This window comes from Chaetodon auriga, chromosome 2 (genome assembly GCF_051107435.1).
Source record: "Chaetodon auriga isolate fChaAug3 chromosome 2, fChaAug3.hap1, whole genome shotgun sequence".
Classification (NCBI taxonomy): Eukaryota; Metazoa; Chordata; class Actinopteri; order Chaetodontiformes; family Chaetodontidae; genus Chaetodon; species Chaetodon auriga.
Genome location: NC_135075.1, coordinates 21,222,255 through 21,235,328, shown reverse-complemented (window position 1 = coordinate 21,235,328; position 13,074 = coordinate 21,222,255). Strand labels below are relative to the sequence as shown.

Here is a 13,074-nt window from a genome sequence, read left to right as displayed (position 1 = left end):
AATGAAAGGAGGAATGCAAATGAAGGGTGGATGGCAGGATTGAAAGTGGGCCTGCGCTGGGAGGAGGTCAAAAAGACTGACCAGCCTGCCAGCTTGTTAGAAGACAAGTTGCACAAACAGAACGGATGGATGGAGGGATGGCTCAGTGGGTCAGAACGTCTGCCGGCCCGGTTCCCAGGATCTGCTGGCCTTAGCAGGGCCTTGGTTTCCTGTTTGATCTGACTCTAAGATGTCTAACAAGAGCAAGTCGAAGTCTGTCTGTGCGACCGGTGATAAGAGCCTGTGGACGAAGAGATTTGCTTTTAGAGATTGAAATCAATTACTCACTAAGACGTGAGACACCGTGTCTTTGCAACAGCTACTGACACTTGAAACTAAGGCTGAGTGATATGAAATCATTATCACAACATTCATTATTTTAAGCCGCAGCAGTAGCATGGCTCAATGGACTGCAAAGTCAGAGTTTTCATCTCGCGCCATCATCAGGTTAAAGTTTGAATTTGTACAGTACTTGACTAAACTTATGATAATCTCATTGGCTGCAGCTTTGTATTCACTGCTAATTAGGAAACGTTAACATGCCAACACACTAAACATGGTAAACATTATATCCGTTAAACACGAACATGCTTGCATTGTCATTGTGACCATATCAAGCTGACATTAGCATTCAGCTCACTGCACCTCTGTAGGTGGCTGTAGACTCTTAGCTATGTCCTGGTATGGATATATATCATGAAATACTAAAGATAAGCAAAATCGCATGAAATAATCCAAATAATGTAACACAAATACTTAAATGACTGACTGAGATTTTTATTGAGACCATATCCCACCCATGTAGTGAGCACAAGATGGAGTAAGCACAGCACCTGAAGAATCCAAAGAGCACCTGTATGTGATCACCACAAAGACCCAGCAGACCTTTACACACTGTAGGAATGGGAGATGCTGCTAAAGAGATCCACCAGTTGGGTCATGGCACATGCAGTCGGCCCTACGATCTAAATTACTTAAATGAAAGGAGGAAACGTTACACTAAACGAACAGTCAGGCTTGTTTCAGAAAAACCTGATCAACTGGTTTTCTGTACCCAAATGTGTGTGCATGTCTCCATATGGCCCCGTAGCTACATGGCCTGAAGCCAGGTCAGGCTGACCTAGATACTCACATGCAAATACACAGCGACCTGCAGTTTAAACACTGATGGAAAATCATTTATTAGACGGATGATGAAACAAAGAATCAAATCATTTTGAATTTGGAGTACGGGTGAGTGATGAACAGTAATGTTGTGTTTGCAGCTTAACTCCTACCTAAACTTTGACCTGTACCACCTACCTAAACATGTCAGAGACCAGAGCATCCTTTCATGGCAACTGCATTCCCTGATGGCACCTTTTCCATGTCATGCTGCATAGGACTGTACTGTCTTCAGCTGCCGTCTGATATCACAGATAATGAACTAGAGGGAACTTTCATATTCAGTCGTGTTCCCTACTGACAAATTAATATTTGATTCTTATCTAATAAAAGATACTTTATGAAGAAGGGGTTTAAAATTATAGCTATTTTAAATCATCCCACATGTTGATCTTGAGGCTTTGCTGAGGAAAGGTCAGAGGCTCCATTGCTGCACTGACTGTGGGCCATTTTTTGTGGCCTCCTGCCAGATTCCATCCCCTTCTTTATTTCACCTCTTACTCACTCTCACTCCTGTATGTCTGCTGCTTTTTGCCCCGAGTGTGTTGATGCATTTCAACTGGAGTGTGTGTTTAAGAAAATAATAAATGTAAATGTCACAGACAGGAACTCTTTTACATTTAAAAGCAGGGCACACTCATGACATGATACCACACCTTCCACAGACGAGAGTCTGCGTTCTCTGACATAAGACTGTGAAATATTTGAGGAATCATGATGTACTTTTTCACATTGAGGCAAATCTAGAGGGAAATTTCTGATCTTGTGCTTTCCCACCACTTCCTTTTTAGGTTTGGCTTTTGTTAGCGCTTCTATCTGGTTTTGCATAGACATACAAATTTATGAGAAACATAAAAGGCAATGGTGCAAAGTAAGCATACATTTACTCAAGCACTGAACATAACTCCAGGTACTTGAACTGTACTTTTACCATTTTATGCTTTTTTATTCTTCTACTTTGCTCCATTGCAGAGGAAAAATTTTTACTGCACTACTCAACTTACTTGATAGTTATAGTTACCATTACTTTGAAGATCAAGAAGATCTCATTACAGAATAGACGATCATCTGATAAGATAAGAGGCATTTTAGTAAATCACACTAATCAGCAGTATAGTTATTCAAAACAGTTTCACCTCAACCAGCTTAAACATTAAAATACTGCAGTAATGCATCAGCAATTAAATAATTTGACACTCTAACAGGGACCTTCTAATGAGTACTTTTGCTTACTTTTCTTTTACTTTTACTTACTTTTTTGTACTTTTATTTAAGTAAAATTATTAGTATATCTAATTCACTTCACTTCACTTAAAGTCAAAGAAAAAAAACACAAAGTTCACATCTTACTTTGCATGTGAGATGTGGATGCATATCCAGATCCACCATGTGGGCAATCTGGGCATGTGCCAAGCGATGATTGGTGAGCAAGCAGCAATGCACTGTGTAGACTGGCTCATGGTCAGTGGGCATAAAGAGCTAGTGGCTTACACTGCACTGACTCAAGATCAGTTTTTCTTAAGCCAACCTGACCTACTATTAGTTCGGCTGTGTCAGTGAGAAGTGTGCAGGAAAAAGTGCCAAGCGGCAGAAAATGGAAGCTGTTAACCTAAAGCTCATCAGGGCTGCCAAAAGAAATCAAAGACAGGAAAAAAAAAAAAAAAAAGAAGCAGCCACAATAAAAAACATTCTGCTAATAGGTAGCTTTTTAAAATTCAGCCTTAGCATTATGCTGACAGTTAAAAATGACTCGTGATATCATTTCTTTCTGCGGGTTGAACAGCCTTATCTCCACACAACACACTGTGACATCCACAAACACAGAAGATAAGGGCCAACAATGACTGACAATGACTAAAACCGTTTATTGCAAAAGTCTGTGTAATTATGTTTTGTTTACTTCATTTCTTTGTTGTACCTTCAAGCATGCTTGCACATGCACATTTTTCTTTTTTAATGGACTGTTTATGTCTTGATTTTGTCATAATAATTGTTTAATTTAGGGTGTCTTTTTGCTCCTCCTCATCAGGACATTGTGTTCGGAGATAACCTACCAAGTTAATAAGTTAATGAATAAAGGAATTGGCTCAGGATATTTGAAGCAGTAGTCAACACTGAAGCTGCTCCTTCTCTACCTGGAGCGCAAAGCATGTGGGAAAATAACAAATGCACCAAACATGAACTGAACATTTTGACTAATTAGTCAACAGCCTACAGAGAATTGTATTCATTTAAGTAACTCGAATACTTCAAATTGGAGCTGCCTGCTTTAAAACACACACACACACACACACACACACACACACACACACACACACACACACACACACACACAGGGCTCAGTTCCATACACCCCAGAGAGGTTTCGTGATATAACTCAATTGTAAGAATTAACACGGTTACACCTTTAAATGACTCCTCCCTTCTCCTCAGACTTTACTATCTGCGTTTGCGCGTCAGCTCTCATTGGCTGTCGGTGGTAATCGGTCAACAAGAGGACCGGAGGGAGGCAGGAGGGTTCAGGGCAGCATGTTTACAGCTACTTACAGTCCTAATCACTTGTCGTAAACGATTAACTCGCTCTCCTTGACTCTTTTTCGGAGACGCTGAGCTCGATTCAGGGCGGATAATGTTTTTGTGTCGGCTCTCAGCATCGGCTCTGGATCAGGCGTTCAAGCCAGCGGGCTCGTTTCTAGTGCAAGTTAAAGCAAATAGACTGAGAAACGGCACTTTGTCATTACACAACGGCCACACGCTTCAGGAACACCGGCGTTTCTGCGTGTCTGTCGGTGGTGTCGATTCAACTCGTGTGCTCCTGGGGAAACCACAACCGGAGCCGCAATCCGGCCAGAACTGGGAGTCCTCGTCTGGTTTTGTAGTCACGGACTGGGCATACTTGGATCGTGTGGCAGCTGTAGCTGTGAGTCTCTCCCAAAGCGTGCAAAGTGAAGCCGGCAAATCAGGCGCTCTCAGGCAGCCGCTCGTCCATGCGAGCAGGCGCTACAGCAGCAGAAGAGAGCCGGTGTGTAATGTTCTGTTTACAGGTAACTGGGGGGTTTCCAGTCGACTCTGCGCCACCAGGGCTATGCAGACCAGAGCCTCATCCACGAAGAGGAGCGACGCCGGCGAGGGACAGGCGGCTGCCAGCAACAAAGGGGTAATTTCAACAAACCGCTCGAGTATTTGCTTAACCCCATAGACCAGGAGCAAACAGGTCCGAGCGGCCGTGAGGGACTCCCCGTATGCTCTGTGTCGGGGTGGCGCCAGGACTGACCTCAAAACCATGAAATATGCATAAAGCTGCTTGCCTGCCCGGGCCTCTTTCACTAACAGCCATCATGTAGTAAGCAGGCAGGCTTGTTATACAACACTGCATGACGCGCAGAGCTGAGTGGGCCGTCGACATGTGCAGGGAAGTCACAGTAGTTTGTGCATAACATACCTTCAATCACAAGCTGAATCTGATGTAGCAGGAGTGTCATTTACAGAGCTGAGAGAGCATGCTGACTCACTGTTCAACATGCTCACTGACACCTGACTCTTCAGACTGCACAGGAAACTAATGCTGGCTCCTTTTTATGGAAAGCCATAAGAATGAGTCAGTCCAGGCCAATCTAGTCTGAATAAGACGTGAATTCAGTGAGCACATTAGCATGTGCTCAGTTAGTGGTAAGTCAACACCAGTGATGTGGTAGAGAAGTAAAAAATGTGGGTGAACCTGCAATGAGCAGTTCTGTTGAGACACAAAATACTATTCTACTGAGGCTCACTCTCAATCGGTTGTTTCAATATAACATCACATCACTCTTTTGTTGGGGTGCGGACAGCAGGTGGAGGGCACGAACTGAATTTCTGCATAGGAAGCACTATAACGCACACTCAAAACGCTTTTGTTTCGCGGTGTTTATGGTTGGTGAAATCAATCAAACTGAGAAACCACAAAGAGCTTTTATCGAGACACAAAAGTTGTTCATAAAGGGTGAAAAAGGCAAGAAACTGACCGAAAAACACCAGAAAAATGGCTTTTAATTGTCTGTGGTCTGGAGCGGCCTAGTTGGATAATGGTGGAAATGTTGTAACATTAACTATTGTTTTGAATCTATAATGATAGATTTAAAGTAATAGCTACAAGCAGCATGACTAACACTTGTTAAGTTGGCTTTATGTTTCCGATATGACAGGTGAAGGTAAATAAAGTACTTGTCATGTTTTATGACGATCCAGGTCTTTAGTGGTGTTTCACTGGACCTTTGCGTGTCATTAACCTTGCAAACAACTGTAGCATAAACATTAATCCACAGGACAATAAAAGCTACGCAGCCTAGCAAAAATGAACGACAGTCATCCCAGTTTGACTTGCTCTTTTTCGAAGACCTGACACATAAAGTCATTTTTTAGCTTTTCTGCTTGAGCCTCTGACACCCCCCCCCCCTGTCTACGCGTGTGTCTTTGTCTGTTGTTTGCATACCACTGTGACGTTGCATATCTGCATGTGTTTTCATGTCTCTGAAAAGCTGTTATTAGATACAGCAGTGCCACTGTTCCCCTCCCCTCCTATACACCCTCCCTGGCACAACTCCCTTTTGCCACTCGCTCACATGACCCTCCCACACTGCTGCCGCCTTTACTTTTAGCTCGGCCTGACTCGCCTCTGAAAAGCAAAGGCCTGCTCCCTCGCCCACTCTGGACTTTCTATTGTCTATTGTTGGCAGGCCAGTGAATACGTCACCAAGACTGTGGCTTCATCCAGGGGGGCTGGGGCCAAAATTTAGCAAGACAAATTGCAGTGAAGAGAAAAGATCTGTTTGTTTTCTCCTATTCCCTTCTTCTCCTCTTGAGTAACTGTCTGACTCGGGCCTACAAAGAAAGACAGTCTGAAGCAAGGCGTGGACAGATGTGAATGAAAGTTACTGTACGTCAGGCCAAATGTTGCACATGGCAGTGAATGGACAGCAGGCTGCATCACAGTCGGATTTCTGATTTTGCTTGACTGAATGTCACATTTGCAAACTCTAAGACTGTTGCACCACTGCAACACTTTCATGTTTCGAAGCTAATACAGAAGTATTCTTGGTACATGGTAAGAGTTCTCAGCATTGTAAGTGCAATGTCAAATTTCCATCTAAAACTAGATGCATTCCTTGCAGGCCTGAGCTGCTTCCTGTTTTGTCAGGGAAGGACTGAAGAAGGACTGCCTGTTGGCAGGAAATATATTTGAATTGCGTGACTTCCAATTGAACCACTGGAGACGATGCCAGCTGCCATTTTTACAGTTTCAATTTCAGTCTACCAGCCCTAACCATCAAAAAGAAAAAACACAGTAGCTTTAATCATAGTGAAACCTCCAATGAACCTGAAAGGGCCCCATAAGAAATATTTTGTTGTAATGGCATTTGGTTTTGAGGGAGGGATATGGTTTTTACATATGACAACAATTTCTAACCAAATGACTGTACAAAACAGAACAGCTTTATTAGTCAATTCAGTACTGCAGCTTATTCTGAAGTACTTAAGTGTTGCATTTCAAAAACTTTTAGCATTTAGACAGTGTTATTTTTTTTTCATAGATATAGAAAAACTGACCCTGCTGTGCTGACATCTTCAGTTCTGATCTGTTAAAACACTTTGTGCACTATTGTACCTTTTGTACAGGGTCTGCTGCATTAAGCATTACTACTGTAGTAAAATGCAGCCCACGAGGTTTAAGTCAGTGGGAGGATTGTCTATTTACATGCTGCGCTGTTAACATGCTGCAAGCTTTCTCTCTTTTTACATTCCTGCTTCACTTGCTGCTCCGAGTCACATCTACACCATCAATGCTCTGTGGTGGTCTTAGTGTTGTTGAGTGTGTTGTAGTTCACTAATCTGCTTTACTGCCAGCACACGGTGGAGTGACCTGCCTGCTCCCCGCTACATGTCAGACAGCTGGATTGTGCCTGGTGCTTGTTCATCTTGGAGAATGGTGTGTGTGTGTGTGTGTGTGTGTGTGTGTGTGTGTGTAGGTCACAAACAGAGTAATGTGTGTGTTTGTGCCCTTATGAGAGGCTCTTTGTGTGTGCGCTTGTGAGAGAGAGTGAAGAACTTAGTTCATGTGAGTGTGTGAAAGGGTGAGTGATAAAGTGAATTACCTAAAGCACACAGCAGCAGTCTATATTTAATCAGCTGACTCAGCTGCATGATGAATAGAGGGTGATTGTAAAAAGTCCAGGCTTTGTTTAACCTCAACTTTCAACTAGATGACACATAATCGGGGGGGGGGGGGGGGGTTATTATGATGATGCATGCATTCCTATATCTGACCTAAAACTGAAAATAACGGATGTTTGTTGTAGCTCAGTTAAATTCACATTTGGTTTGGTGATTCTGTAGAGCATCAAGAGAAGGCAATTCTGGACTCACTGAAAGATAATTTGATTTGTTTTGATAAATTGTGTTATCAGATATTGTTCTTGCACTCAGAGCAGCTCAGTGGCTCAGTACTACCTTGCAAAGGCAAACCGCAGAAACACTAAGGATAAAAGGCTACGAGTGGAATTGCTACATACGTATTTCACCTGTAGATGCCATCAAATTAGCTTTTAGATATCTATTAAGTGTTTGAGACAAGAGTAGCACATTAATGTCATGCTTCAATGTCACCCTTAAAGTATGCATTACACCAACAGCAAAGACACATTGTCAACTCATGGAAAGCAAACTTAAAGGTAATACTTGGCTGCTTGTTTGAGCTTTTCTGCCTCCTGTGTTTGAAGTCAAAAACTGTGACGTCAGTTGAACTAGACGAGAAGCCTCCATCTTGGAGCTCGTCAGTTTTGACGTTTGAGGGGTCCAAGTGGAATTTGAATGTGAGAAATGTCACGATTTTGTATGCAGAGCAGAAACTATCACCACAATTTTCAACCACTTGCTCTTTGCCATTCATGTCTTTTCTCCATTTTTGTCTAGATGTGCACTCCGTCTCCTCAGACATGTTCTCCAGGGACTAATTCTCAATTCATCTTCCCATTTCATAGTCCTGCTCACTTCCTACTGTTTTGCTCTCTTTTTTTTTTGTCCAGGAGGAGCAGAATTTAAAGGAGGCCTCGACTTCTTCCTCATCTACTGCAAAGGCCCCGGAGGAGCCGGAGCCAGACGTAGAAAAACCAAACAGGACCCAGCAGCTAAAGAAAGTCTTCAAAGAGTACGGAGCAGTGGGAGTTTCCTTTCACGTCTGCATCTCCCTCATGTCCTTGGGAATGTTCTACCTCCTTATATCCAGGTAACAAAACCTCAGATTATTGCTTTCTTACAGGTGGGGGACCAGTGGCCACATGTAGTCCCCATTTTTTCAGAGAGTACATCAGAGACTGATTAAACTGAAGTGCAAAATTAATGAAATCCACCCATAAACATGTACCTTTAACTTATTTGTTCCTATTTTTTGTTTTGAAATGTAATGCATTTTCCTTTTTCTTGTTGCCTTAATGTAGATTCTTTAATACAAAGTCAAGATATGTCAAGCATGGCCACAATTTGACATTTCTAAATTATTCCCAGAGACTCAAAGAGTAAGAGCATCTTTCTATACATGTTCACTGATCCCCAGCAGGAGGAGAAAAACTTTGAACAAAAGAGAGAGAGAGAGAGAGAGAGAGAGAGAGAGAGAGTGACCACAAACCATAATAGTTCACATTGAATGTATACAAGGCAACATATTCTGAAATTCTCCCCAAGAATTGAGAGATAAGTAGAAAAATAACTGTGAAATGTATCAGGCATCACTTACAGATATTATCCAGCAGTGTGAGAACATCTGAGTGTAACATTTCCTTTAAACCTTAAGACGTGCACAGGAAATTGCTGACCCGTGGGCCGCTTTTACACAGAGGAATGCAAAATGTCTGGTGCAAAGGGGACTTGTTATGTGAGAGAAGGCAAAGTACGAGCTCTTGAAAACGTCCAATCAATCAGCCACATTAATACCAGCCCTGCTGTAGTTGAAATACTACTAGTGGGCTGAAACAGACACAGACACTGAAATCATGCTGAGCGTGTGAATAAAACATGAGTTCATTCTCTCATCTTGCAAGCAGTTTTTAGACTTTACAACAGCACATGCACAATTGAAAATCTTTGACAGCTGAAGCTAAATACATTTCAACTCTGCTTTTCACAATTCTTGACATTTAATCCTCGTAAACATTCCCTGTCTTTGCTCAGTTAGGATCACTACTTTATTTTCAGAATGTGAAATGTCACATTCATGGTGGAGAATTATTTATTTCAAGTTGTATTTCTTCATCACATTCCAAATGGGTCAGAAGTCTACATACACATAGTATTTGGTAGCAAATGTCAGGTTGTAGGCCTCCTTGCTTGCACACCTTAAGCCATTTTGCTAAGCTTCAACTTCCTGTCTTGAGATGCTGATGCAATATATCCACATAATTTACATGGCATCTCATGATGGCATGTATTTTGTGAATTGCACCACTTCCTCCTGCAGCAAAAGACCCCTAAAACATCATGCTGCCACCCCTGTGCTTCATGGTCGGGCAAGCGTTCTTAATAGTGTGATAGTGTTAAAATACATGCACAGGAACACTTTAAATTGACTCAAACAATGTCAGTTAGCCTGCCAGAAGCTTCTATAGTCATGCCATCATTTCTGGAAGATCTCCAAGCTTCTTCAAGGCACAGTGGATTTAGTGAAATTTAGGTGAAATTGTAATCAATAGTTGGAAAAATTACTTGTCACACACAAAGCAGATGTCCTAACTGACTTTTCCAAACTATAGTTAAACATGAAATGGAACAATTAAAAAACAAGTTTTGATCTAAGTGATTGTGAACTTGTAATGCAAACTTCAAACATCAACCGTACATTCAACTGTCTTATGCATTTTGCAACCTGCTACTGATGGTGACAGACAGTGAAAAACAAACACAGCGCAGCATAACCTTAGTTTTGGCAAGACTATTAGTCCAAACCATTTCCAGGCCCTTGTCTCCGTGTGACTGGACACATGCCAGGGGTTTGAATACCAGAGAGACTTGGCAGAGATTATCTGACATTTTAAAATTCCTTGTATATCTGATAATGGCCCTTGAAGTGAAAGCTGACCCTATATCCAGCAACTGTAGAGCATTATCACTGTGTGGCCACAGAGCCCAGACATGTAGCCTGCTAATACAGTGTCCGTGCTGAGTAAACAGTTGTCAGGGTGCAGACAGTTCTTTATATTTATCTGACTCAATTTTACTGAGTGTGACTGAGCTGTTAATGTGTGAGAGAGATGCTGTGTTAATTGAAGCAGCTCTAAGCCTCATGTTAGCACAGTCTTTACATATTTATTCCCTGAATAGCTCAGATGAAAATGCCACAACGCTACAAAACTGTCTCATGAAGGCAGAGAAGCATGTAGCTTGTTAAACCCTATTTGATTTGTTTGATTCCATACTTGCAGTGCCTCTTATGCTAATCAGTTTAAGTGGGTCAGAAGGCTGTAAAATAAACTATTATACATAAGTCTTCAATGAAAACAGCTCCCCCTTGTGGAAATGTAGGTGGCTTGCACTTCTAACCACTAAAGCCGGTTGGCCTCCTTTACTTTACATTTAATCTCTTGAAATCCACGAGGATGCAACCAGCCAGGAGCAACAGCTAAGCAGTAACAAAGAGAGGTTCTTCTTGCAGCACAAGGCTTTTAGGATTTATTTTTTGGGGCTTTGAAGCACCTGAAAGTTTAAATGATGATTTTTCTTTGAGCTGTTTTCTAGTAAATGTTAGTTTTTGGTTTGTGGACCATAATAACACAGACAATAGCCTTTAGAAAGTTACCTTATTATTGGTAAGTTGCAGGAGGGTTTGTATGACTAAAGTTGTTGAATGTCAAAATGTAGTCTATTATTATTAGTAGTAAAATGATTACTCTGTACACATACTCATAAATTTGGTATTTTTTATTTAAAATTAGTTTTTGATTTATTTCTTGATAGTAAAACCGACTGATACAAAACACTTGGTCAACACACACATGCTGAGGGAGGCATAGCCTGAAACATCTGTGTGTGTGTGTGTGTGTGTGTGTGTGTGTGTGTGTGTGTATATAGCGTACTGTTGTCAATAATGTAAAAGGAAGAAAAATGTAAGTAGACAATTTGTGAATGATCGGCCTAATAAGAATTCTGTGTACTTCTAACCACTTTTCTGTGTCATTTGTCTCGCCAGTGGGATCGATATGGCGGCCCTGCTGTGCAAACTGGGCTTCAGCGAGGCAGTCGTTCAGTCTAAGATGGCAGCAGGGACGAGCACGTTCGTCCTGTCCTACGCCATCCACAAGCTCTTTGCTCCGGTTCGCATCAGCATCACTCTGGTGTCAGTGCCTCTTATCGTGCGCTACTTCAGAAAGACTGGTCTCTTTAAACCACCCACACCTGCACCCTGATGACCCCTCTCTACTCCTCCACTGCCTCATTAAGCAACGAGCATCCTGACTCTTAATGGCTGTAATTAAAACGCCTGTTTATATCCTTACTCATTTGCCTTTGTCTAGAAATGCCTCATCTTTTCTCAGTTGTGGTTGTGAATTCAGGTGAAGTGTTTCCTACATTAGTTCCAGTTTTAACAGAATCAAAGTGTTAAATTGTGTTGCTGTAGGATTACAAAGTCTGTATTTGAAGTCATGCCTTAATACATGTGCATTCCAAAAAACAGAAACAAAGGCTGAAACAGCTCAAATATTTATTTACAATCTGAAGTATGATCAGGGATTTTAAGTTTCAGTTGTAAGCTCTTTCAGGAGCCAGATTTGTCTCTTAATGCTGTGAAGGTTCCCTTTGGGGACACGTGGAAAAAAAGCTGATCTCTCTCCACTGCTGACTAGACCATGTTCTGGTGTTCTGTGAATCAGCAGAATAATTTGAGTCCTCTGTGTCTCCTACCTCTCTCCTGTTCCCTCCTTACTTGGCCCTGACTCTCTCTCCTGCACTCTTTTTATTCTCTGCTATTGTTTTGCTTCCCTCCTATTTCTCTTCTCAGCATCCCTCCTGGCATCCATTTTTCTCCTCTTGTATCCCTTTCCTGTTCCTCTGCTCTCATTCTCTTTATCTTCTCTCCCTCTTGTTCTTTGCAAATGCCACTGCCCAAGCGCTAATTTGGAGTACATTAATCTCAGAGTGAAGCTGATTGTAGTTCATTGCAAGCTTTGGATGAAGAATGTTGGTTTGTGAGGGTTTATTTTTCTGATTGAATAGACTTTATTTAACTATTAAAAGGGAATGTTCTCCTTTATATTTGGTGTGTTTTTGTTATGAGATAGCATCATCGCACAATATGTCAATTTATATTTGATGTGATGCTTTAAAGATTAAACTTTAAAGAAATCAATATTTATTTTACAGACTTCACTGCTTTGATTCACACTCACTGCACTCAGCAGCGTTTTCGACTGAAGTAGGCAGCTCTAAAAACCCACCATACACTGCCTGACCAGTACTATGTGGCAGATAGGCAGAGCTGGCGACTACCTGGTGAACACTGGAGCATTCAGCAGCTAAAGAGCCAAATATGTCCCTCTGAAGGTGGTGGAGAGAAAAGCTGAGCTCAAAGGAGGCTGAATATTGGCCAGTTGTTGCTCTGTATACACCATGGAAGAGAAATAAGCTCTGTGGTGAAATCTCTGGCATATCAAAGGTGATATTTTTTGGCCTCGTGGGGGTAGCAGAAAAATGCTGTTAGCACAAATCTGACATCAGTTGAAGCAGAAGGAAACTGATTGGGTTAAAAGTTTTCAGATTTGTTGCACAATTGTCTATTTTAAATGCAGAGGAACTGGTTGCACTTCTCCTTTTTTACCACACTGGGGAGCTCCTGAACTATAAATACAACGC

General features: G+C 41.7%; 1 protein-coding gene across 1 annotated transcript; it reads left to right on the top strand.

Annotated features, from left to right (window-relative positions):
- Positions 1-3,671: 3,671 nt before the first annotated feature.
- On the top strand, positions 3,672-12,577 carry fam210b (family with sequence similarity 210 member B). The gene is made up of 3 exons (XM_076740450.1): positions 3,672-4,360; positions 8,262-8,461; positions 11,414-12,577. The coding sequence occupies exons 1-3, from the start codon at positions 3,833-3,835 to the stop codon at positions 11,628-11,630; spliced, it is 945 nt and encodes a 314-aa protein (XP_076596565.1). The 5' UTR covers positions 3,672-3,832; the 3' UTR covers positions 11,631-12,577.
- Positions 12,578-13,074: the final 497 nt, after the last annotated feature.